The sequence below is a fragment of the Pleurodeles waltl genome, chromosome 6, assembly GCF_031143425.1.
Source record: "Pleurodeles waltl isolate 20211129_DDA chromosome 6, aPleWal1.hap1.20221129, whole genome shotgun sequence".
Classification (NCBI taxonomy): Eukaryota; Metazoa; Chordata; class Amphibia; order Caudata; family Salamandridae; genus Pleurodeles; species Pleurodeles waltl.
Genome location: NC_090445.1, coordinates 414,411,926 through 414,439,535, shown reverse-complemented (window position 1 = coordinate 414,439,535; position 27,610 = coordinate 414,411,926). Strand labels below are relative to the sequence as shown.

Sequence of the window (27,610 nt, the reverse complement as noted above, 5' to 3'; positions counted from 1 at the left end):
CATGTGGCTCTCACAGAGCCCCAGCACCATGAATGCCATATTCTAAATCTGGTAATTAACTGCTATAAAAGCTGTTAACCACTATTGCTATGTAATAAATACATTCCAGGCTGCTTTGACAGAGTTCTTACAGAGCTTGTTGGTGCAGCGCTGGCAGGCCAAAGAGAACATCTAGAGGTGAGGAGAGGGGTGAAGAAAGGCACAGAGGGTGCTAGGTGGGTGGCAGAATGCCAGTTTTCTGGGCTATACATAACTTTATATTACTGCCGGGTAGTAGTGAATAAATGAGATGTTTTTCTCCTTTAGGTAAGTGACACTATAGACTACATGGGATTCGCTTTTGCTTATTTGATGTCACACATAACCTCTTAGTGAAAAAAATATCCCCATTGCTCACAGTTACCTGTCCACAAGTCATAACGTCTTAGTGACTTTCAGGAAGTTTCTTCCATATTCTATCCTGCTTACTGACTTCACTGTAAACTACGTTGAACCATTAATGAGAGAGAGTTTAAAATGAGGACCAGAGTGGCTGTGAGGTGGTGCAATTTATTTGGCTGTATTAGGGATGTTGTGATGGAAGTATTATGTGTGTTTGTAAAGTGTACTATCACTTGTGAAGGAAGTGTGATGGTACAAATTAGGAGTGGGTATATTATGACTGCTCTGAATGATGGTGTGGATAGTGACATACAGGGAATGTGGTTCACAGGAGGAAGCAACTGTGAGAGATGTTGAGGTACAGGTTGTGGTAAGATATGTTGTGGTTGTTGAAAGCTAGGTGGCCCAGGTCTGGTTATGATATGCATGTTGTGGGGTTTGATAAAACAGTGCAAATTTGATTGGTCATATTGTGAAGGATGAGATTTACTATGTGTTGTAGTGATATTTGTAACGGGTTGTTATGAGAGGTGATACTCATTGGTATGGCATGTATTAGGGTTTTATTAATGATGGGAGATTGTATACGTTGAAGTTCTTGTGTGTGAGAAGTTGAGGATTTTTTATTTACAGGGGCTGTAATGGCAAGAAGGCGGAAGCAGGTACGATGGTGTAGTTTTAGTAAGCAGGGGAAGTATATTGAGTTGCAAGAGCTTTTGAGGTGTTGGGTATATTCCCACGTGTAATCATCTTATGTGACATGTTCACTTGACATATCCTGATGCAAAGTGAGTCACATGTTGTCTGGGGTGGGATGGTTCTTTTTACTGGTGAACGTCCTTTGGTCAAAAATGATCTCAGATCGAACAAGACTTGGTAAACACATAACATGACCCTGTTTGAGACCCCTTGTTGTGCGTTACTCCTAAAGTGAGAGTGATCCAACGGATGAGGAGGCTAGAGTCAAATGTGGAGACTCACATTCCACCAGTTAGAGTATAATGCTTGAATGAGGGTGCCACATGGTGCGTGTTTGGATGCTGGGATGGGAATCACCTGATAGCTATGAGGACGTCAAAGAAAAAGGGGGAGAGGGTCATATGATAGGAGGATGCAGTGGTTGGAGAAGTTGAGTCATGATTTAAGCGAAAGTGCCATAGTTTGTGGTGGTGGGGGGAGGATAGAGTGATCCCTAAAAATATATTACATATATTGAGGTAAAGTGATGGAATAGTGAAGTTGGTAATAAATGGATACACTGTTACAGGTTCTGATCTGGAGGAATGCGGGAAGAATGGCAAGAAGGTGGATGCAATGACTCTGATCAAAGAAGGTAAGATGGCATCCTGCCCATCCATCTTTTCAGCTTATGGAAAACGTGTTGCTTTGGCTGACGTTAAGAGGCTGTGTATGTTCAGCAGTTGAGGCTAAGACCCATGGAGGGCATTTTCAGAACTTGCCATTAGCAGTTGCAAAGAGATTGTATTTGTGGGTGGCACACTAGCTGGATAAGTGTTTGTTACCAATTCATTCTCTCTATTTTCTATGCTCATGTCCAGTGTCTTTATTCTGTGGCCTAAAACCAAGGAGTCTGGCTTAGGTGCCTTTGTCTCCACTTTATGATCTGGTCCAGTGTTGGCCTTTTCTGTAGTTCAGGCAGGAATGCTGCCATGCTTGCTTTGGCCCTCCCTACTCGGGATGTCGGACCTGTGTGGATCAGGAGTCCATCTTGAATGATGTTGTCCTCATTTGTTCTTATTCTGAGAATTTGACTTGGAGGGATTTTTGTGGGTTGTGGCTTTCCCGTCTTTCATTGCTTTTCGCTGGTAATAGTAAGTTCATGGCCCGTACATGTATGATCTGCTTTTGCTGTTGCTGTTCTGATACATTCTAGATTATTTTATTTTCTAATGTGCTTACCAGGTGCAGTGAGTGGCCCAGCTACTTGGAATGGGAGTATGAAGTGCACAGTTTGGTGTCTTTATTGGGGGGGGTGGAGTCTCTTGATCACTGTTGGAGCTTGTTACTTGAAAAGTATGTTAAAGGCCCTTTAGTGCAGGATTCATATAGCACATTGTAGTAGAGTGATCACCGCACTCCATGTCATTACGAACCCCGTCTGCAGTTCCAAAGCGTTCACCTACAAATCATAGTTTTGTTTCCAATTAATTAATTAAACTAACATATGAAATCTAACACCCCAAATGAATTAGATTCTCACACAAACGTTCAGGCCTGGAAACATTGTCTGTAATCACTATGAGGGAAGTGGTTACCGTACTGTTTAGGTAATTTTGGATGGCCTCCTCTCACAGTAATGCACTGTCCAATCTTTTGTTTTTTTCTTAATGTTTGTAGACATGTCCATCTTTGGTCACTGCCCAGCACATGATGATTTCTATCTGGTGGTCTGTAACCACTGTGGCCAAGTAGTGAAGCCTCAAGCCTTTCAGAAGCATTGTGGTAAGATGCCCGTCGTATGGGATGGGGATTTGGGACGTTAATATTCATATCTTATTGTGGAGCTGTTCTTGCTGGACATTTATGCTTTTTTAGATGTGTATGCGGCTGTGGGAAGAATGAATGTATCTGTGTAAAGGTATATGTGTGTATTTGGGAATGGCTCAAGAGTGTGTACAGGATTTGTTTGTTCCAAATGCTTGTTTAACACTCTTTTTGCTAGATTGGTTCGTCCATTGACTGAGATTTTCTGCCTTTCCAGAGAGACGTCATGGCTCACTAAGCAAGCTCTATGGACGCACACTCACCTCTCCACGTTCCCAAAAGCACCACGCTGTGAATGGGCAGCCCGGTGCCTGTGGAGCAACAAAGTCCTCCCGAGATAAGTCTCAAAGTTCACGTGTTCGGAGCCATCAGCAGGAGAAGCCCGAAAGCGTGTCGAAAGACAGCCTTTGGTGGGTTGCAAAGAATTGAATAATTTGATACTACGGGGGTTGAAGTGGCCTGTTAAACTGAAAGGAAAATTGGACCACCTTGCTGAAAGTGGGGAGAGATAGGAAATGGTCCTTGTAACTGTAGACATACCTTGCCTGCATTTTACTCTTGTTTTAACTGATCCCATGTTGCTCTTTTAAGGTGCTTTAATCTCTTATTTTCGGTTTAAATGTTTTATCCTTTCTCACTTTTGTACCTGATACTTTCTTTTTTGCAACTGGTTTTCTTCTTTTATTTCTGCTTTGTACCATTCTTTCCATGGCCTGATCATAACTTATTCTCTATATAGTCGTCTCTCCTCTAGCCCCTAAACCTGCTGATTTTATTCATTCAGATTATCTATCCATGGATTCCAACTTTCTTTTCAATATGTTGAGGCCTTTTTTTTTCCACGTGGCCTGTGAATGCTTGTACAGGCCTATTCAAGTAGCCTTTTGTCATAGCTTACCTAACATTCTATGATGTCCTAACAGCTTGTGTGCGCCTCTTGTAGTCACTTCACCTCTCCTTGTGAACTGCTTCTGTCTCTTTACTTTGCATACTCACTCTGTCCATTCCCTCTTTTCAACCTTCTGTCCTTGTGGAATACTTTTCCACCCCACTGTTTTTTTTTTTTTCCTCTCTGCATTCCTTTCTCCTTACGGCTTTGTCATGTTTCTGTTTTTTCTCGCCCTCCTAGTAGCTTACTAATGCCGGTTGTTAACTTGGAGAAGATCCCCAGCATCCCGAAGACTGATGGACAAGGTTTCAAAGTAAATCCTAAGCCTATTGCCACCGTAGTCCCACCGCAATGCTTCAAGGAGACGCCACCCATTAAGATGACCAACCCCATGAAACTTACTCCAACACCATCCCCAAAAGAACCTACGGTGCTACCCAAAGCAGCTGTCGAAGCTGTTTCAGAGCTACCACCTACATCCAAGCTATCCACTAATACTAGCCCAGCTCTGGACCTCTCAAATAAAAAAATAGAAGCTTCACCAGTACCACAGGAAAAAGACCAAAAGGACTCCAATGGAGTAAAAAATCTATCGAAATCCAACAAGAAGATTTCACGTAAGTGCCCGATGTAACTTTCTTACTTAATGAGGAAGTCGTTTCTGGGGCCTGGTTCCATGTGAAAAAGAACCTATCCTGCAGAAATCCTGACTTTTCATAAATATCTTATTACACTTCTTAAATCCAAACATCCTATTTTCAAGCATATTTCAAATCTGGGTTAGTTTACTGTTATAACTTTGGCCCAAGCATATTTAGGAGCAAGCACTTGACAGTGGCTTTAACTGCAGACAGAAGAATTTAAGTGAATGTATGCTGCAGATTTTGGAGTCTGAAATTGCAAGCTGTTCACGCATGCCAGCAAGAGGTATAATTTTGCCCGTAAGTGCTCTGTGCATCAGGGAGTACTAGGAATGATGTAGTCATATGTGAAAGGCGTCTTCCTTTCAGTTTGCAGATGCATGGATTTATGGCTAGTTCGAGTTTATTCAATCTTTTTTTTGCCATTATTTTCTTTGGCAGTATTTAAAATATTGCATTTAATCGCGTTTTCTTAATGATTCTGACATGATGATTTAGCTTTGAAACAATAGTAGTGTGCCTGATCTTGACCCGTACATTTTCTGACATGTTTATTAGTAGCTCTATCACAGAAGGGGCTGAGTGAAAGGAATCTGCTTCTAAGCATTGCCAGTTATCCTTTACTCTTTATATGGGTCACTGAGGCTGGGGTGTTATTTTTGCTGTGGTTACATAGTTGCAAGAACAATATTTTCACTCTCTCCCTTCCATATTTGGGTTTTGTTGTAGTCTGAATACACATGAACTCTTGGGTTATGACCAGATGATCCATGTAGGCTGGTACTTGGGGACTCTACATTTGCTTGCTACTCTGTCAAAAATTGGCTTCCGAGGTTGGATTCTGATCTCATCTTGTTAACAAATGGTGAGAGTCAGTCATGGAATGCTTGCAATGCTGTTAAGCGGATGCTGTGGACTTGTAGGCAGATGTTGCATGCAATCAAATCAGGACAGTTTGCAATTCAGTTATTGGCTGCAGGTTCATCTAGTTCCATACCATGCCTGATATAAAATTGTTGATCATTCACTAACTTGTTATTCTGTAGTACAACTCAAGAGGAGGTGGGGAGAGATCATGCCCTTTTGGGAAGGGAAGTAATAATGAATGTCTGATTCGTGTAGTTATAGATTTTGTGAACGTTTAAGAAAGGTGAAGAAGCAGATCGAGAGGGAGGTTTTTGATATCAGTGGAATTTGTGATGTTCAAGCTTATTGTCTCTAATTTTACTAGGGAAAACATTTGCAAGGTTATATAGTGTGGTGGCTAAAGATGCGGGTGTCCTGGAAAGTGCTTTAGGCATACAGCGGTTTCTGTTTGTCCTTTCGATTCTCTTGACCACTACATTTGTATTGCAGTAGCTATCAATTAATTTTGGGTTTTGAATAGCTATCCCTAGGTGAAACTATCCTAAGATGAGGTCTGTAGGTAGGGTGTAAGATCAAGCTTGCAGTTGAGGAGGACATTGGCATACTAGCTGGGGCAAGCCATACATATCTCTACAGCCTGAAAAGTTACCTAGAGCTCAGTGTCATGAAGAGTGAAATAGAGGGGACTTCTGGTAACTAGCTCAGCACATCTTACGACTTCTGAGTAGATGAGGTTGTTTGCACATACCTGAATTCCTGGGTTTCCCTCTTCTTTTTGTGGGCTGGTGAGTAGGGTAGCATGACTTCATATAAAAAGTTATCTTTGAGTTCGGATCCGTTAACACTAGGAGAAAAGCATACTATACAAACATGCTGGAGTGTCTTCCCAATACTCAAGATGGTTTTTTGTCTCCATGCTTTTATTCCATGAGTTGTAGAAAATAGCTTGCTTTTTTGCTGGTGCTGGTGTTACCGTTATTGAAACAGCAACAAATTATGGGGAAGTGGGCAGTATGTGATAAGTCCGTGTTTTTGGGGGGATGGGTGGGTGGAGCAAGACACTTCCGCACCACACCCCCAGTAAGGGTGCTCAAAATTGTAGTGCACTGGAGAGAAGATTAAATGCAGTGTGGGAGGATGGAGTGCAGTGGTGTGGCAGTATTTTAGGGAAGGGGGTTGGAATGCAGTGTATTTTGTTTCCTCATGTAGTTCTCGAAGGGACTAATTATAAGTGGGCCACTGCATTTGAGTCTCTGTCCAAATCCCCACCTCTACAGGGGTCGGAATTAGAAGTTCTGAGGTAAGCATAGGTATACGTATTTGCAGGTCAAATGTTTTGAAATTTTGTGGGACAAAATGTGTGGTAGATGCCTATATTTGCAGAATTCTTTACAGAAAGCACTTTTTAACATGTAATTCCTCGTCTTCAAAGGAAAAACCTGAATCTGATGTATTTACTGCACTCGGTAAACATCCACCCTGTGGTGCTGGTTCTGTTTTTCTTTGTAATACAAGTAGCATTTTTAGCCTTCCCAGGCCCATGCTACATTTCTGTACTTCTTATGCTGCTTTGGGCGCGTACAGATCCCTGCTATCGAACTGTTGATGTGTCCACATATGTGGAACCTTGCTCACTTTGTTGCCTGAAATTTTGCAGCTATTTGACGGATGTTCTAGTTCCATCCAGTGGATGTGTAATTTTTCCTTCCTTTCATAGCAGGGAAAGAGTGTGATCTGAACAGACAGTGTGGAGTTCAGAACCCTGAAACCAAAAAAATTTGTACCCGCTTACTCACTTGCAAGGTAAGGCTGGCAGTACTCATTCTGTTTTAAGCAGCATATCTTTTTTAATGGTTTACAGTACAGTTGCAATGGAATGTGTAATATCTATTGTGGGTGGCTGGTTAGTAGAAACCCGGATGTAGAACATACAGTGGAATTTGTACATATTGTGCATAACGCAGCTTTGACGCAGTTGTATGTGTACAAGAATACCAAATAACTTAAACCTTGAAATAAGCATTGCTCAAAATCAGGCAGGCACACACACGCAAACTAATTGAAAATATACATATTTACAGGCTGAGGAGCTGTAGAATCAGAATCTGCCTTCAAGTGCCAGAAGCTGTTTCTTTAGGGGAGACTTAAATTCCTGAGTCGAGGTCTCGCCATGATAATGGGAGGAAGAAAGTTCATTGGAGGGGTCAAGTAGGTGGATGGACCAGAATATTGATGGATGGAGTAGAGTTTGGTTTGGTGAGATCAAAAGAGTCTAGTTGTCAGATAGTAGGCTACGGATTGCAGTATAATAGTCAATGGTTGAAGAAAGGGTGTTAAGCCATGAGAACTTTAAGACCAGTGTTGATGACTTGTAGTTTAGTTTATATTTATTAATATTAGTTTCTTTGCCGAGCCTTTGAGTATGGAGGGGTTAGGGAGAGATGGAAGTGTTAATTTATTACCTTGCTCGGTGCTGTGGAAGTTTGCAAGCTCTATGCTATAATAATCTGCTTTATGTAGCACAAGACAATTATCCATTGCTTCTATTAAGTGCAGTCGGATCATTGGGATTTTACATATGTTCTTTACGGGGTGCCAAACTGTGGAAGGAGTGGTAATGATGAAGCATTCCAGTGGCATGATAGGATCAGGGAATAATCACCAGATGACCGACTAACCTCTCATACAGATGAGGCACACCTTGATTGGTGAGGTCAAACTGATTTAGGAACTTGATGATTCAATAAGGTAGGCCTTGTTTATGCTGGAAAGGGGTTCTTTTTTTTTTCCTTTCACACCTAAGCACACATTATGGTATGACCTATCATTCCTTAGGAGAGACATAGGTGTATGATGCCTTGAGAAATCCCTTGACCCATAAGCTACTTTGAGAGAATCGAGACATAAGACATACAGAAAGGATACTCTTCAACTAAGAAAGGTCCTAATAGTCCACTTCTAGCCATTTGTTTTTAACCCTGTACTGTGGAACAGTAATAATGTTTTAGTCTACCACTACACAGTTTTAACTTCTAATACCCTGTTTAGGTGTGGCCTATGACCACAGGATATTGTCAAACACTGGTTCTTACACAGCATAGCAAGAAAAAAGAGTTAGAGAGCCCAGCCTGCAACAATTGCCCCTGGTGCGGAACAAACCTCTACGATGTGGCATGCCAATTAATTTGGGTGTGGCTTTCATGTCCTTTTTATGGTAAGCCAGAGGTATAGGGAAATCACTATGAAATCCCTTCTATTTATGGTACTGTCTAAGAAAAAAGGCAGCTATAGTACTGGTTGGTTCTTTTAGGAAAGAAAACATTGTAGATTTCCGGCATGGGTGCAGGGGGTAGGAGTAAGGTGGTAAAGAGGGTGCAGGGAGTAATGCCAGGAGGGAATGTGATTCACAGTTGCAGTAGAGGAAGGAAAACATGAGTGATCATTGTGCCACCCAGAGGCAAATATCCGTGGTACAGACAGTCCTATAAGTGTGAATGGCTAAGAGGTGACATGGTAGGGAAGCAAATACATATGTGGGTGTCATAACCCTATAGATGGTAAGAACAGAAGAATACTTCACCAGGGTGGATGATATAAAGAGAAAGCAAGAGTGGAAGCAGGACTGAGCCTTGAGAAAAATCAACTGGTAGAGCTGTGGGCCAGGCTAGCTTGAAGGCCCAGGTAACTCGAAAGGATTGAACTGAGGGGTAGGAGGATAACCAGTTGATGTCGGAGCCAGTGATGCCTAAGGGGTTAAGGTAGGAAAGAAAAATATGGTGAGCAGGCTCCTTTCCACAATTCCAAAATTACTTTTTAATTGGAAGATGCACATTATCACTTTCTGTGTGCAGCTTTTGATGCTCTGGAGAGGCCTAGTTTTGTTTTTCCTTTGACATTCCTATGCAATAGAGGGGAGTGTCTCATATGGGTCATTTAGTGAACATGACTGTACCACTTGCTAATGAATAGTCAGGAACTGCCTACTAAGACTTTATTTCCAGAGTAATCGTTCCTTTTATTTTTGGGCTGTGTTTCTCTTGTCACATACTGTTGTTCATTTGTGTGGGATGTAAGTTCTCTGCCTCTTTGAATATATGCACTTCTATCAGCTTGCAAAATATTTCTAGCATCTTATTGTGCTTATAGTAATTCCTTTGGCCAAAGGTTATTTTCCTGTGTTACAGAATCGACCTCGTGAAACACCCTCTGTTCTGTGCTTCTCATAGTACATTTAGATGATGTTAGACTGTCTTTCTGGTTCAAATTAATGCTTTTCTCAGTATGTAATATAATTATTGTTTTCTGTGCATTTTGTAACTTATCCTTATATGCCCATATATGATGTGATACCTGTCCGACTGTTGACCTTCAGTCTGATGCATTTCCTGCACTTGTTAGATTTTTCATTAAATGTTTTGTGTTTCAAATGTAGATCCATTCTGTGCATCAGAGACGGGAGGTCCAGGGCCGTGCTAAGGATTTTGATGTGCTTGTGGCAGAACTTAAGGCCACAGCTAAGAATCGGGAGTCACCAAAGGAGAAGAGTCCTATGCAGAAGGAACTGGGCTCTGACCACCAAGAGTGTTCGCTTCTGTCACCCGTATCATCCAACTTGCTCAACCCATCCCCCAGCCGAGTGAAACCACCTACCACACCCCCTAACCGAGGAAAACCACCAACCACACCACCTAGTCGAGGAAAGCCTCCTATCACTCCCCCCAGTAAGGGAAAGCTGCTCTCCACACCAACAAGTCGTGGGAAACTGGGCACCACGCCCTCCTGCCGAGGAAAGCTGTCAACTCTCTCCCCATGCAGAGTAAAACCTCCCAGCTCTTTACCCTGTGGAGGAAAGCCATCCCAGTGTTCACTTCCCAGGTAAGGAAAATCTACAATGGTCCTTTGCTCTGATTTTGATGGGGGTGTAATGCTTTGAAAATAAATATTTTGTGAGCAATGGCTTCTCCACTGTCATGACAACACTGTCTCAGACCTGCAAGTATCTACACAGAAGATTTTTGTCATCATTTAAATGCCACCACACTCAAAATCTTTTTGCGTAGGTTGTATACCATCCAGTACAAATCCAGGTATACATAATCAGGAACTCGCAAATCACTAAGAAGCTTACAAGCCTAGACGGGAACAGTAGCAACAACTGCACACCTTATGCTTTCATGATAAACTAACATAATTTACAATGTCTTTATTATGTTTGTTTTTAGGAGTATATGATTATGATACATACCTCCTCAAATATGGTGTGTGTGTGTATATATATGTTCGATGGCTTGTGTAGCTGCAGATACACATGCTGTGCATTATCCTGCCATCTAGTGTTGGGCTCGGAGTGTTACAAGTTGTTTTTCTTCGAAGAAGTATTTTCGAATCACGAGACCGAGGGACTCCTCCCTTTCGGCTCCATTGCGCATGGGCGGCGACTCCATCTTAGATTGTTTTCTTTCCGCCATCGGGTTCGGACGTGTTCCTCTTCGCTCTGTATTTAGAATCGGGAAAGATAGCTAGTTATCGGAAAATTCTACGGTATTGTTCGCGCTCGGTATCGGTTTAGTGTTAGCACATCGACACCGATAGAAGAAGCGCCCCGGCGGCCCTTCGGGGCTTCCACTCTTCAGCAAAGCCTGGTCGGCCCGACTGCGTCCATCTTCAAATCTCATGGACCCCCTTCCGTTTCTGCCCGAATTGCCACGCAAAGTATCCTTATACAGACCAACACTTGATCTGTGTTTATCTCCGGAACACAGGGAGGATACTTGCGAGGCCTGTCTGGCATTTCGATCGAAGAAAACCCTATGCGATCGAAGAGCTAGAAGACTCCAGATGGCGTCGACCCCGGCCGAGCAGATCGACCTCGAGGAAGAGGAGAGATTCTCCATTCGAGATTCCGACTCGGACGAGTCCGAAAGTGAGCAGCCGAAGACGCAGCAACAAACTGTGAGTAAACCACCCCCGACAAAGACTCACTCGAAAATAATAAAGGCCAAGGGGATGCCACCGCCAACAGGCCATGGCTTAACCCGAAAACACGGTGACCAAACATCGGCACCGAAAAAGGCCTCCCAGCACCCGAAGACATCCGACTCCGGTCGAGATACCGGTTCCGAAACATCTCGACACCGAGAGTTCGGCACCCCTAAAGTCAAGAAGGTCTCCTCGAAGCCGAAAAAGACTGTACAAAAACCTTTGGTGCCGAAACATGCAGCCTCGGAGCCGAAACCAGGCTCCTATACAGAAGAGCAAGGCCTTTCAAGTCAGATGCAAGGGCACAGATTTGAACAAGAACTGGGCGTGGGAGAGCCAGACCATACCTAGAGGAGACTGCACATACAGAAGGACACGGGGAAAATCAAAACTCTTGCTCCAATAAAAATCAAGCGAAAGCTAGCATTCCAGGAGACGGAAATGCAGCCAAAAGCAAAAGTGGCAAAAGACAAAACACCACCAAGGTTCTCGCCACAGCAGTCTCCATTGCATTCGCCACACCTGTCCCCGGTAGCAACACCCCCAATGAAGTCACCGACACACAGGGGGATGACACAAGATGACCCGGATGCATGGGACTTATATGATGCACCGGTCTCAGACAATAGTCCCGATTGCTACCCGGCAAGGCCGTCACCACCTGAGGACAGCACTGCATATATGCAGGTGGTTTCAAGGGCAGCTACATTCCGTAATGTAGCAATGCATGCAGAGCCCATAGAAGACGACTTTTTGTTTAACACCTTGGCATCCACTCACAGCTCATACCAAAGTTTGCCAATGCTACCAGGCATGTTAAAATACGACAAACAGGTGTTCCAGGACCCAGTAAAAGGCAGAGCCATTACGCCTATGGTGGAGAAGAAATATAAACCTCCCCCAACGGACCCTGTGTTTATAACACAGCAATTAACTCCTGATTCGGTGGTAGTGGGAGCAGCCCGAAAAAGGGCAAACTCCCAATCCTCAGGAGACGCACCACCGCCCGACAAGGAAAGTCGGAAATTCGATGCAGCAGGCAAGAGGGTGGTAGCACAGGCAGCCAATCAATGGCGGATTGCCAATTCTCAGGCTCTACTGGCTCGATACGACAGGGCACATTGGGATGAGATGCAACATATCATTCAGCACTTACCCAAGGAGTACCAAAAACGTGCCCAACAGGTTGTTGAGGAAGGACAAACGATTTCAAACAACCAAATAAGGTCGGCTATTGACTCGGCAGACACAGCAGCAAGGACAGTGAACACTGCAGTAACCATTTGTAGGCACGCATGGTTACAGAGCTCGGGTTTTAAACCAGAAATCCAGCAGGCTGTGCTGAATATGCCGTTCAACCAAGAACAATTGTTTGGGCCGGAGGTGGATACGGCAATAGAAAAACTCAAAAAGGACACAGACACGGCCAAAGCCATGGGTGCGCCCTACTCCCCACAGAGCAGAGGCACTTTTAGAAAGCCGCACTTTAGAGGGGGGTTTCGTTCCCAAACCACAGAGCCTTCCACCTCACAAGTCAGACCCACATATCAGGGCCAGTATCAGAGAGGAGGTTTTTCGAGGGACATATAGGGGTGGACAATTCCCAAAGGCAAGAGGGAAATTCCAAAGCCCAAAAACCCCACAAACCAAACAGTGACTTCAATGTCACAAACCCCCACCACTCAACACCAGTGGGGGGGAGACTTACCTCATACAACCACAACTGGGAAAACATAACTACTGACGCATGGGTCCTAACCATTATCCAACATGGTTATTGCATAGAATTCCTACAATTGCCACCAGATGTTGCCTCCAAGAGCACACAATATGTCCAAACAACACTTAGACCTGTTACAACTAGAAGTCCAAGCATTGTTACAAAAACAAGAAATAGAACTAGTACCCAACCATCAAAAAGGAACAGGTGTCTACTCCCTGTATTTCCTAATTCCAAAGAAGGACAAAACACTGAGACCCGTATTAGACCTCAGAACACTGAATCTTTACATCAAATCAGATCACTTTCACATGGTAACACTTCAAGACGTGATTCCCTTGCTCAAAAAACAAGACTACATGTCAACATTAGATCTCAAGGATGCTTATTTCCACATACCCATACATCCTTCCCACAGGAAATACTTAAGGTTTGTAATCCAAGGCGTGCATTACCAATTCAAAGTGTTACCATTCGGGATAACAACAGCCCCAAGGGTATTCACAAAATGCCTTGCAGTAGTAGCCGCTCACATCAGGAGACAGCACATGCACGTATTCCCTTACTTGGACGATTGGTTAATAAAAACCGGCACTCAGCAACAGTGTCTTCTACACACACAATACGTCATAGAAACCCTACACAAACTAGGGTTCTCTCTAAACTACCAAAAATCACATCTACAACCATGCCAAATACAACAATACTTAGGAGCAACAATCGACACACAAAAGGGGATTGCCACTCTAAGTCCACAAAGAGTACAAGCCTTCCAAAATATAATATTAAACATGTACCCAAACCAGCACTATCAAGTGAGGTTTGTAATGAAACTTCTAGGCATGATGTCTTCATGCATAGCCATTGTCCCAAACGCAAGACTACGCATGCGGCCCTTACAACAGTGCCTAGCAACACAATGGACACAAGCACAGGGTCAACTTCAAGATCTAGTGTTGATAGACCGCCAGACACACTTCTCGCTTCAATGGTGGAATCCTATAAATTTAAACCAAGGGCGGCCATTCCAAGACCCAGTGCCTCAATACGTGATCACAACAGATGCTTCCATGATGGGGTGGGGATCACACCTCAACCAGCACAGTATACAGGGACAATGGGACGTTCACCAAAAACAACTGCATATAAATCATTTAGAACTGTTAGCAGTGTTTCTAGCATTGAAAGCATTTCAACCACTAATAGCCCACAAACACATTTTTGTCAAAACAGACAACATGACAACAATGTACTACCTAAACAAACAAGGAGGGACACACTCATCACAGCTGTGTCTCTTAGCACAAAAGATTTGGCATTGGGCGATTCACAATCACATTCGCCTAATAGCACAGTACATCCCAGGTATTCAAAACCAGTTGGCCGACAATATCAGTCGAGATCACCAACTAACACACAAATGGGAAATTCATCCCCAGATACTACAAACTTACTTTCTACGCTGGGGAACACCAGAAATAGACCTATTCGCAACAAAAGAAAACACAAAATGCCAAGACTTCGCGTCCAGGTATCCACACCCTCAGTCCAAGGGCAATGTGTTATGGATGAGTTGGTCAGGGATATTTGCTTACGCTTTTCCCCCTCTCCCACTCCTTCCTTATCTGGTAAACAAATTGAATCAAAACACACTCAAACTAATACTAATAGCACCAACCTGGGCTCGCCAACCGTGGTATACAACACTGCTGGACCTGTTAGTAGTACCTCATATCAAACTACCAAACAGACCAGATCTGTTAACTCAACACAAACAACAAATCAGACACCCGAATCCAGCATCGCTCAATCTAGCAATCTGGCTCCTGAAGTCTTAGAATTTGGACATTTAGACCTTACACAAGAATGTATGGAGGTCATTAAACAAGCTAGAAAACCTACTACAAGACATTGTTACGCAAACAAATGGAAAAGATTTGTTTATTGCTGCCATAATAATCAAATTCAACCACTACATGCTTCCGCAAAAAACATTGTAAGCTACTTATTACACTTACAAAAATCTAAACTAGCATTTTCTTCAATTAAAATACATCTCACAGCAATATCTGCCTATCTGCAAATGACACACTCAACATCACTTTTTAGAATCCCAGTCATCCAAGCATTTATGGAGGGATTAAAAAGAATCATACCCCCGAGAACACCACCAGTCCCCTTGTGGAACCCCAATATTGTGTAACACGACTCATGGGACCACCATTTGAACCCATGCACTCTTGTGAGATGCAATACCTAACTTGGAAAGTAGCCTTCCTGATCATCTCTCAGAAGAGTAAGTGAAATACAAGCATTTACAATACAAGAACCCTTTATACAAATATATAAACATAAAGTGGTTCTCCGTACAAATCCCAAATTCTTACCAAAAGTTAAATCACCGTTCCACCTAAACCAAACAGTGGAACTCCCAGTCTTTTTTCCACAACCAGACTCAGTAGCCGAAAGAGCCTTACATACGTTAGACATTAAAAGAGCACTAATGTATTACATTGATAAAACAAAACAGTTTTTCAAAACAAAGCAATTGTTTGTAGCCTACCAAAAACCTCATGCATGAAATCCAGTATCCAAACAAGGCATTGCCAGATGGATAGTGAAATGTATTCAGACCTGCTATATCAAAGCAAAAAGGGATCTACCTATTACACCAAAGACACACTCCACTAGGAAAAAAGGCGCCACAATGGCTTTTCTAGGGAATATACCTATGACAGAAATATGTAAGGCAGCTACATGGTCTACGCCTCCTACATTCACAAAACATTACTGTGTAGATGTGTTACAACACAACAAGCCACAGTAGGACAGGCTGTATTAAGAACATTATTTCAGACAACTTCAACTCCTACAGGCTAAGCCACCGCTTTTTGGGGAGATTACTGCTTACTAGTCTATGCACAGCATGTGTATCTGCAGCTACACATGCCATCGAACGGAAAATGTCACTTACCCAGTGTACATCTGTTCGTGGCATGAGACGCTGCAGAGTCACATGCGCCCTCCCGCCTCCCCGGGAGCCTGTAGCCGTTATAAGTTGAATGAAACTTTTAAATTTGGAAATATATACTATTTTTTTATACACATTATGTACATACATACTTACTCCATTGCATGGGCACCTTTACTATATACACAACTCCTACCTCACCCTCTGCGGGGAAAACAATCTAAGATGGAGTCGACGCCCATGCGCAATGGAGCCGAAAGGGAGGAGTCCCTCGGTCTCGTGACTCGAAAAGACTTCTTCGAAGAAAAACAACTTGTAACACTCCGAGTCCAAAACTAGATGGCAGGATAATGCACAGCATGTGAATCTGCAGCGTCTCATGCCACGAACAGATGTGTGTGTATGTATATGTGTATGTATGTATATATATATATATATATATATATATATATATATATATATATATATAGTAAAATAAATGTAAAATGCTCCAGGTATCCATCTTTCAGATGCAGTATAGTGTTTTTTTTTTTTTTTTTTTTTTTTTTTTTTTTTTTAACCGTCATTTATTTTAGTAATTTATGAGATTTTATAAAGCACACTGTCGCTTGTAAACATAGTCCCTTAGCTCAAAGGCAGTAGGTCTGGCGCTAGCTGCCAACAATTTGGCTTTGCCAGTGCTTGTTTTGTTTGTGATGTGAGTGCTGGTGGTTTCTTTGCCTAAATAAAAGGAGCATTGTCCAAAAAAATATATATATATGAATGTATATTAATGCAGGGCTCGAAAAAACTACTCGAACACTCACTATGCCGAGTTTTATTTTATGAGGTCGAGTTATTTTTAGATTCCACTCGGCCCTTCTGGCCAGTGGAAAAAGAAGAGGTCTTCTGTTCACTCAGATGCCTTTAAATCTTATTCTTGTCACATTTCTCAGTGTTCAGAGACACAGGTCAAAAGTCAGTTTGTCTTCTTGGCTTTTCCTTGTGTCTGCAGAGTTCCAAGATTTTGTAAGGTGAACTGCATGACCTATGTGAGATGAAAGGCTTTTGGTATCCCGTTTCTCTTAACACACAACATTTTTATAACTAAGTCAACTTTACAAACATTTCAAAATATATTTCAGTAGCTGTGAAAGATTATTTTTGTACTTCCATGTGATGAAAAACGTATTTTAATAGGATGAAAAAAGGCAGAACACTTGACTTGGTGATGTGCAAATGATAAATGTTTCCTGAAACCCAATTTTCACAGGTAATTGTTAATACACTATATAGTCTTATCAGTAAAGCTGCAAGTTAGTGGGAAAGTTTTTGGGCATTTCTTGGAAATTTACTGTCTGTAAATGACAGTGCGCTACCACATCATGCTTTGGTAATATATTTATCAAATGTGAGTGTTTAAACATAAACAGAAACACTCCTGGCCTGATGGCAAAGCTATTAGTAAACTAAGAGGCAACTCATGCATGGACCATGTGTACCGTATATGTGGGCTAGATTTATTATACATGGAACAAACGTTTAGTGTATTTAATCAAACAAAAGAGGATTTCTTTACAGCAGAAATGCAGAACTCACATATTTGAAGGTGCACTCAGGTGAGAATGAAGAAAAAGGCGACTGTAAAATACAATATTTGCCTAGGATTGCACAATTTGAGACCCATTTCCAGGTCCAGTACACTACAGTTAGGTCAAGTAGATTATTCAAGTTACTCGACCTGCAAGTCTAGTAACACTTTTATGATTTTTCGAGGCCTGAAATGTTTGTATCACCAGAAGTAGAAGGCACTGATAGGGGTCTTCCCCACCCCCCTCCCCAGAGTTCTCTCCCACCCTCCCCTTCCCTCCCCTGCCCCCTCCGCACATATACACACACACACACCCACGCGCGCACCCATATACACACACGCATACCCACCACCACCCACCCATGCATGCACACATACATACCCAAACACTGCAACACACACCAACATACCTTGTCACACACGTGCATACACAACACACAACACTCACCATCACTCATTCACACATGCATCCTACACGACTCACACCCGCATGCATGCATACCACTACATACACACAACACCACATACACACAACACCCCCCTACCCCCCTCTCTGGTCACAGAACCTGACTTAGCTGCTTGCAGGGGGTCCTCCGGCTGGAGACGGTCGGCGCTGTTTTGCTGGTGTGGCGGTGCTGCTGTCAGCAGCGCCGCCTTACTGCCGCCATGACCGTCGGCGGCGTTCTGCCAGCATTCTGGCAGAATACCGTTGGTGGTCATAATACCGGTAGACAGCTGGTAGCCACGGCTGCAGTATGTTGGCTGCTGTGGCGGTAGGCGGTCAATGCTGCCAATGTTGAAATGAAGGCCTAAGTGTTGTAAGAGAATTGTGTGATTGAAGGTGTCTGAGAGGTCCAGTAATATACAATTACTCCACTGCCTCCCTCAACCAAAAATCGGCTGCTGCAGACAACCCTACAAGTTTTGTTCCCCTGCCTTGTCTAAAACCGACTTCTAAACATCGAAGTAGGACATTGTTTTCCACAAAGAAATTCAGTAGAACATTCGCAGCCTTTCCTAATAACTTGAAAATATATGGTATTAACGAAATAGACCTGTTTTAGTAGAATTGCAGGTTATAGAGTTTAAAGCTAGATTCTGCAAAGCTGTTTTAAAGATTAAAAAACAGTACATCTTTTTGTTGCTGGTAAAACATTGCCACACCAAGTACAATGAGGGCATTTTTAATGCAGACGCAACTTAGAAACAGATACGTTTAGGGAAGAGATGGCAGGCACAAGGTTCATACCCTGAGGTTTTGAAATTATGTTGTCTTTGTTTATTTTCCTTTTAGTAATTTAGTCCTAGCTGAAATAACATTGAGAGTCTTGTGAAAAGTAAAGGTATGTTCAGCAGACTTTTCTGCCATTTCACTTTGTTGGTGAGAGAAGGCAGGCAGATGGGGTTGTTTCAGTGTGACCCCATTCCTTTAGGGTTGTTTTGATATTGCTATTCGTCTGTAATAAATTGCTGCAGTCAACTTGTTTTGTTTGTTGCCTTTGTGTCTGTAGATACATATATTATGCATATTACTTCCATCTACTGTTGGTTCAGATGTCTGTAAGTTGTTCCTCTTCAAAGTTGTTTTTGTGTCACAAGACCTGTTGTGACTCCATCCTCAGTCCACAATGCACCAGGACAAAGACTCCACTTTGGATTGTTTTCTTCTGACATCGGGTTCAGGCATTAGAGTGCCAACTCTGGAACCGATGATTCCTTTGCCTCGACTTTCGGGGCCACCAATTGGAACTTCAGCTCCAGCGATCAAGAAACATTTGCTGACACCTCTGGCACCAGGCTCGAGGACTTCTCGTTGAAAACAATTGCTGAGGATTTGTCACAGGACCGGTACTGAAGACCCACATATACGACCTGTATTGACTGAAGGGGCATCAAAGAACTTCAGGTGGTATTTCAGGGAATGTCTGTGGGGGGGTGTTAAGGAACAAGCATCTTTCCAGTTATGCCTTAGGTGCAACATTAGGGACTCCGGCTCTCATCGGCACTCTGTGTGTAACCCCACCCCCTCCCCCAAACGCACAACAAGGTCTCAAGTGCAGTAAGGCATTTCAGTGCATTTAATAAGGTATTCCAATGCAAGAATACCCTCTGATACGGAAGAGAAAGGCCATAGGTGCAGTATCAAGTCACCCAAAAGCTGGGACATTTTCTCGCAAGAAGACATCTTCAGAATGGTGCTGTACACTACCACAATGTTAGGATTGTCCAGGAAGAGGAGGAGGATGACTCCCTCATAGGAACATTCTCCAAAGCAGAAAAGTCAGCCTTGTATCTCCCTTTACTTAAAGGTTTGAGGGTATTCTGAAATCTTTCACTGAGAACGTTTTAAAGAACCAGTTATGGCTAGGGTGATTATGGGTGGAGATGTTTTTCAAGCCAGCCTTGGTCTGGTGTGTATATATATATATGTGTGTGTGCGTGGCCCACAGGAAAAGGAATCAGGAACTGGAAGCCGAGGGCAAGGTAATTTCCAACACAGTTGTAAGGTGCCCATTGGATGCTACATACTCTGCTTCTTGGGGGGAGAAATACAGGTATTGTCTTCAAGTCAAGCTTGGCTTTGAATTTCTGACTTTCGGTTAGAAGTGCAAAAACTCCTTTATGCCTTTTTGATGGGGAGCATCTTTTTGACCCGCATATCAATGATATGTTACAGAAGATTAACAAATGCACGGAAACAGCCAAATCAATGGATACTCTATTGACCCTACAGGTCTTCTTTTCGTAAGCCGCAGAGTAGAGTAGCTGTCAAAACAGTCTACCTAGAGCATTGGTACTCACAAATATTATCCCAGGGGCCGCACTGTTTGGTCAATGATGTGACCGAGGGCCGCATTGCTGCCAGCGTGGTGGGGGTTGGAGGGCTGAGGGTAGGGCGGGGAGGGGTAGTGGTAAAGTGTATATAGGGGAAGTGAAGCATATACATCTAGGGTCTGAATTGCCTCATGTGAATCCAGAAACTTGGGTATAAATCCCGGCTTCTCTACTTAACCATATTGTGTGATCCTAGGCAAATGTTTTATTTCACTTTACCTCTTTTTTTCCTTTTTCTTCATCACACATATAAGAAACTTGAAATGTGTCTTCAGGATGTATGCTGTATAAAACCTTCTGTGTCTGATTTAATAAACTATATTGTTGTTCATGATTTATATAAACCTAGCCCTCCGAAAGAGTTCACATAACAACTGACTTGCCTTTTAGTTCACAGTTCACATTGTTGTCAGGGTGTGTAGGATGGAAAGGGGTGAAAGTTTCTAAATTCATTTTTGAAAACTATCACTTTAAAAAATACTTATTAAAGCACTGATATAATATGTACTAAGGTGAAATGGTTCTGCAGGTTATTTAAATGCACTGTTTGAATTTAACACAGATCATACTTTTATATTTTTGCTGCAAGATGTCTTTAATAATGAAGGTGTTTTTAAAGTTAAGAGTTCCAGAACACCCTAGTTACTCCTTTCTTTAACTTCAATTCGACTCCAAATAAATACTTGTCCATTTATTCAACAATTTTTAGTGCTGAGTCGAATAAACAACAGCACAGTGCTGCTGTTGACCTGGGGGCCGCATTGAAATGTCAGGAGGGCCGCATGCGCCCCCCGGGCCGTACTTTGAGTATCACTGACCTAGAGACATGGTGATACACATCTGCAACAGTCCTACCAGAACACACAATCCTCCAAGACATTTGGCCAGGGTGGATGCATAGGTTATGGAGAGGAGGCTCCATTCGGAGCACTTCTACCTCGATTCAGCTGACCACACAACATCCGCAAGGTGAAAACTCAGGTTTTTCCTCCCCAGTGGGAGAAAAGTAGCACAACAAATGGATACTCTTGGTGATACCACAGAGGTACTTCCTAGAGTTCATACTGCACCACTAAATATTCTACCTTGGTGCAGTGTAATCAACTGTTACCATCTCCAGATGCTTAAGGAGGAGGTGGAGCTGCTTCCCGCCACGAGTGCCCACACACCAGTGCAAGGAAGGGTGACCCCCACACCAGCACTACAAAGGAGTGTACTCCCTCTACTAAATACCAGGCAAGGACTGGTCTCTTACCTTAGACTGCAGGTTGTTAAATCAATACACTTTGTTGGAGCGCTTCCTTATGACCACTGCAGGACGACTTAAAAGATAGCTATACACCCAGCCCACCACCAATACCTGCTCTTTGTGGTAATTGGACAGCACTGATAGTTCAAAGTTCTGCCCTTCAGAGTCCTGAAGGGTGTTCACATGGTGTTTGGCAGTAGTGGTGGTGCATCTGTTGAGAAACAGCATTGACGTCTTTCTGTGCAGTAGCAGAGTGCTATGTGTAGCACAGTATGATTGTGAGGTCTCTGCCATCGATGCCAAAAATCCTTCCTTCAGCTCCAGCAGATCCATCCCTACCCGGGGGCCTATCTTACATGTCACTGGGAAGGTGTGCTTCAATTTTGAAAGGGGTATTCTAAAAGCTGCTGTCTTTATTTATTTCTATATAAAACTTCCTCCCAATGTAAGAATGGAAATGAGTCTGTTTGTGATTATGGCTTCATGTATCGTAATAGAGCCACACAACAGACTTCACATGTCTACTGCAAGAGAACCACATGATGGATTGTCATTGGGAGGATCTAGAGTTGTTAAAGGCCAGAACTTAGAACACTCTCCTATGGTGGAATAGCAACAACCAGTTGCTCGGCATGCTTTTCTCATCTCTCTTCTACAGGTCCCCATTACCACAGACACCTCACTCATGGTAGGATGGGGGGTTCTCCTCGACAGCATGTCTATTCAGGGTGTCTGGAAGTCTGAATATCAGGGACTCCATGTCAACTACGTGCAGCTCTTGGCCATCTGTCTAGCACTTGAAGCCTTCTTGAAGCTTGTTGGAGGCAAACCGGAGTCCACAATTGCCACTCAGGCCGGATCTTCTAACTCAGCTCAGGTTTTCAAACCCTAGGCAACTCAGTGTGGCAATCTGGCACAGGCGTAAGAGTTTGGTTACCTCAAACTGCCAGAATAAACTCCATCACAGACATATTATGTAGGCAAGTGAAAACTGTTTGTCCACTAGTGCATCGAGAAGCACATAGACCACCCCTTAAAATCTGTGCAAGACATTATGTGCTACCTCTTACTTTTGCAGAAATCGGAGTTGACGTACACTTCTATCGATCTACATTTAGCTCAATTTGAAGCATACGTGCAAAACGGAGAGCATTCAGTCCACTTTCTAATTACTGTTGTTGAAGCCTTTATGAAGGGCCACTAGAGCCATACCTCCAAAAATGCTTCCTCCCCGTCTTTGGAACTTGAATGTAGTTTTCTCACATCATGAGTCTACCTTTTTAACCACTCTGTTCCTCTAACATAATGTTCTTGCCATGGAAGGTGACCTTGTTAGTAGACATTTCTTCTTTGTGACCGGTCAATCTGTTGCCGGGATTGATTACAGATGAACCCTTTATCTAGGTCCATAAGAATACAGTAGTCCTTAAAACTAACCCCAAATTCCTACCAAAGGTGGTCTCTCTTTTTCACATCAGCCAAACTATTAGTGCCCATTTTTCCCACACGGAAAGAGAGGGCATAACATATATTAGATGTCAAAAAGTCACTCTTATTGCATTGACAGTAATAAGTCTGTACGCAGAATAAAGCAGCTACTGTTTGTAGCCTTTGCTAAGACTCACTTGGGACACCTCATGTCCATGCTGACATTGTTAGGTGGATTGCCAGAAGCTTTCAAACCTGCTGTGCCAAAGCCCAGTGCACACAGCTTGTGCCCCAAAAGCGCATTCCACACATAAAAGGGCACAATGGCCTTCTAGGGTCACATGCCTTTAGTGACATCTGTAAAGCTGCCACTTGGTCAGCACCGCAGGTTTGCTGAGAACTAGAGTACGGACTTTCAGGCCTGTGAGAAGACTTTACTTGGCTAGATTATATTAAGAACCTTATCTGCATCATCTGTTCATTACTCATCACTTGGATATACATGTTTATAGTCTATGCAGAGCATGTATATGTAATATACGAAATGCTACAAATCGAAAATGTTACTCTATAACCATCTTCTTGTTGTGTTTAGTATTGTAGATTCAAGTGTAATCCTCTTTCTCGGAAGCTAGTAAAGATCAGATGTTTTTCATTCCATTTCATTAGGTTCTTCTGTGCACAGTTCACGCTATGTTTGCCTTTGATGCTGCAGTCCACTTATACTACTCCCCTGCTGAGCAGAAAACACTTTTAGGTGTCTCTTTGTCCTTGTGCATTGTGGGTGAAGTCATAACAGTTTTTGTGACTGGTATATCTGTGAAAAAAACAATTTGCAAATTCTGGGCCCAATGCTAGATTGTGTGAGTATGCAGATCATGTGAATATTCAGCCATACATGTTGTCCTTTCTTAAAATAAACATGTTTTGACATTATAATGCTCTTGTAATGAGAAAATAAGTGATAGGCACTTATAGGGAGATAACAACCTTTCCAATATCCCTCCCAAGCACAAAGTAATTACAACTTAGTCTGTGTACAAATAAGTAACATTTACAAATGAGCTGAGCTCTGAAATCTGGTCTTTAGTTCTGATGTCACAGATTGTTCTGGATACTGTTATCTGCATATACCCTGCAGCCATCACATGAAAAACCTTAAGACCCGCTTGGTGCTGAGGTCAGGACTGCACGGTAAGCAGGTTTTTACAACCCCCTGCTGCTGCCTCCCCAGTCACCCCCCCCCCCCCCCCCCCCCCATGCCAAGATCAGGAAGTGTTGAAAGAGAAGAGAGCAGCATGAGTATACCTCATGCTGGACCTAACCTGCGAAGTGTAACTGCCACAGAGTATTCCCAGTCTGCCGCTGTGTTATCCCATAGGAGGACAAGTGGAGGTGGGTATATAGTTTGGCAGCTGTGCTCTTCCAAAATGCCTCTTTTTTTCTTCTTCATAAATCTCAATTTAAACCCTAAGCGGTCCGTTTTTACTAATCCTCCATAGATCCTGTGTGTAGCAGCAGTGGAGCCATTAAGTCCCTAATCCGCATCTCCTCAGTTCGTAGTACCTTTTATGTGTATGCCTCCTTGTGTCCTCACAAATCTTGAGGATCCAGAGGGCCTAACAATAGTCCTACATTCACAAAGGGACACAGTAGCTAATGGACCCTAGGACAACCGTTAGAGCATAATCGGGTTTACTTTAGGGTGCTATGTTTTCTTCCAGCTCAGTCCCTGCATGTGGAAAGAGACCCATCTATATCTTCTCTCCCCAATACCTCCCTTCGTCCACCCCCAAACCTTCATATACTTTACCCACTTTCCATGTCACCACTTGATTGGGATTTTTGATGGTACTTATAAACTCAGATTAGGATCAAACTGTGCATTTGGAGGCACAAAAGGTGGTATTTTTGGCATCTCTTTTTGTAGACGTTTTGTAGATGTTAAAGGAGTGGTTGGTGTAGTGAAATGTGATAGTTTTGAAACTAAAGGATGACAATTGAAGGGAGTGGAAAGAAAAGCCTGAAAAATAACAGATGTATGCAAATTGGGAATTGCCCATGATTAATAAAATATCGGTGATGATGCCCAGAGTCCTAGTTTCTTGAACCTGTGCCACAAATAATGCATTTCGAATTGCATGGTCTGGCTTGACAATGCAGCTGTTGCCAGACAATTATGTGAGCATTACTAGAGAGAAGCATTGGTTCCACAGAAATGTTGGGAATCAGAGGTACATGTTTTGATTGGGCAGAAGTTGTGTGTTTCCACAAAACGTGCTTACCCCACACAGCTATGATTGTTTGTTTTGTTTATTTATCCAGCTGCCTGAACTTGCGCTTTCGGGGGGCACACACAACATTGTAATGCTATTAAAGTGTCTTAGAAAACAAGGCAATAGGAAAAGGAGGGCAGTCATTAAGTTACATGGATTTTTAGGTCTTGCTTGGCAGTGCACCTAACCTTTTAATCTACACCAATATTAGTATACAGTTCTTTGTTGCTTCACAAATATTACACTCATTCCCTTGCTATTTACTTGCAGTGATTTGCATTACCACACAGCATATGTGTAAAGTCAGACCTCTTGGCATTGCCAATGCATGTTGTTGGTGCCAGAGAGATGGTAGCCCTAATTTGCTTTTCTAGAACTGACATGGACTGGTAATAGGTGGCTGAGGGGGCTGGAGTGGGGCTGCTGTGTCACTTGGGTTGGGTGAGAGATTGCCTGAAAAGGCACGTCTTTTACAGGTGTCCTTACTAGTAGCTTCTTTTTCTAGATCAAGGCTTTCCTCAGAGAGTGACACGGAGGATGAACATCCACCCCCTGGCAATGCAGAATCAGGCCTCTATTACCCCTTCTCCATGGCCAGAAGCAGCAGTCGTCTGTCAAGTGAGGAGAGCGAGGAAGAAAAGCCAGAGGATTTGGAGAGGCCAGACTGCCACTATGCGGCGCAACAGTCTCAGCCTCAGGCAGTAAGTTTGTCACAGGTGTTCTTAATTTCTTAAATGCTTTCAAGTGGCATTTATCTTAGAGGTGTGCTATCAGTCACGATGGGTTTTCAGAGAAATGGCATTGATGCATCAAATAGCTGTCCTGAAAACTTGCAAGGTCCTATTTGGCTAAAAATGGACCATTTTGATAACCTAAGCCTAGGATCACTTTCGGTATACAGAGTGGAAGGACAGTCGGCTGGAGCAGGAGATAATTATTTATGGTAGAAAGAAACTGCATGCATTAAAGAGTAATGACATTCTGCCTGTTGCAGGGAGGCTGTTGGAGAGCATGTGGAGCTGTATAAACGAGTGTTGGTTTTTGTTTAAGGAAGTGTGGCAGAATAAGAGGAGGATTCCTACGTGTAGGTACATGATGGGTTTTGTCAATGTGATTAGTGGAAGACTAGTACTATGTTGAGATATTTGGGAAGTAAACTGCATGGGGACGATGGAAGAATTTGCATGAAGCAGCATGGTGGCAGATTGCTTTGGAAAGGAGTGGCGGTTGCATTGGATACAGCTATCTAAGAAAAGCAGTTAAGCTATGTGATGAGTCAAGGAAGGTATGCTGCTGCATCTTGGTGTAGTCACCTTTTGGGTTCTGGCTTGACAGTGCATTGTTACCAGTTCTGTAAAATACTAGAGTGGGCTTTGTGTCCGTCCTCAGGTGTGTTTCTTTCACCTCCTGCTGTTGGCTGCATGGATAATTTCGCCTCCTGTGAAGTCCTCTTACAAGACCCGATTAACTATTTTATTTCTCAATAGTATACTTAATCTTACCTTAAATAGTTTAGTTCAGCTCAAAGATTCATTGATCACAGAAATAATACATTTTGTGCTGCCTTTTTCACTGCAGCAGGATTTTTCATATTTTAATCAAGAGTCTAAATGCATGGCAGAACTAATAGCTTTGTCGGTGCTTGTTGAGAAGGTGGTTGAGTAATTATAACCCATGAATTACCCTTCATTTGAGAATGCACATTGTGTGTTAACTGGTATTTGGCATTGTATTTACATTAATTTTCTGCTCTCATCCTGATGGTTGGTGTTTGTGTTGGTGTTGTGTGCATGCCAGCAACCCTTTGAATGGCGTAAATTCATTGCCTTACTTAGGAAGAGAGGTAATGTGGAACTGGGTACACTCTAACTTGGAGATGGTCTTTTATTTAACTAGACAATATTTTACTATAGGATACCTTCGTGTTACGTATGCAGATAAACAGATGTATGCACGTAATGTGGTGAATGTTTGATGCATTAATGCCTAAATACGGTGGCTAGCATGTGCAAATAGTTATTGGTCACGCGTTCATTTGCTAATGGTGGTGAGGTATTTGTCTTTTAATTAGTTAAGTTTGCCCATGTTTGTATCCACTTGGTGGGATGGCTCTTTTTGTGATGGTTGTGTACATTTTCACAGTGGATGAAGAGAATGCTGGTGGTACACTTACAAGTGTTCTTTTAGCGAGGTGGGTTAGTTGGGTTTTAAATGTGTTACTAGGGTGCGTGTGTGTTCATGCACTAGTGAAAGTATTAGATATGTTGGTAGTACTTTAGTGAGGAAGTTGTTTTTTCCT

General features: G+C 42.8%; 1 protein-coding gene across 4 annotated transcripts in view; it reads left to right on the top strand.

The window, feature by feature from the left end:
* ATXN7L2 (ataxin 7 like 2) overlaps positions 1–27,610 on the top strand; it is a 57,135-nt gene that overhangs the window by 7,624 nt on the left and 21,901 nt on the right. Inside the window, exons 2-8 of one of the 4 annotated variants that reach the window (XM_069238368.1) lie at positions 1,649–1,714; positions 2,740–2,844; positions 3,104–3,296; positions 4,016–4,392; positions 7,004–7,086; positions 9,716–10,158; positions 25,817–26,012. In XM_069238368.1, the coding sequence (XP_069094469.1) occupies positions 1,649–1,714; positions 2,740–2,844; positions 3,104–3,296; positions 4,016–4,392; positions 7,004–7,086; positions 9,716–10,158; positions 25,817–26,012 (1,463 nt within the window). Of the gene's footprint in view, positions 1–1,648; positions 1,715–2,739; positions 2,845–3,103; positions 3,297–4,015; positions 4,393–7,000; positions 7,087–9,715; positions 10,159–25,816; positions 26,013–27,610 lie in introns of all 4 variants that reach the window. The other 3 variants (XM_069238366.1, XM_069238365.1, XM_069238369.1) reach the window with 3 other exon arrangements.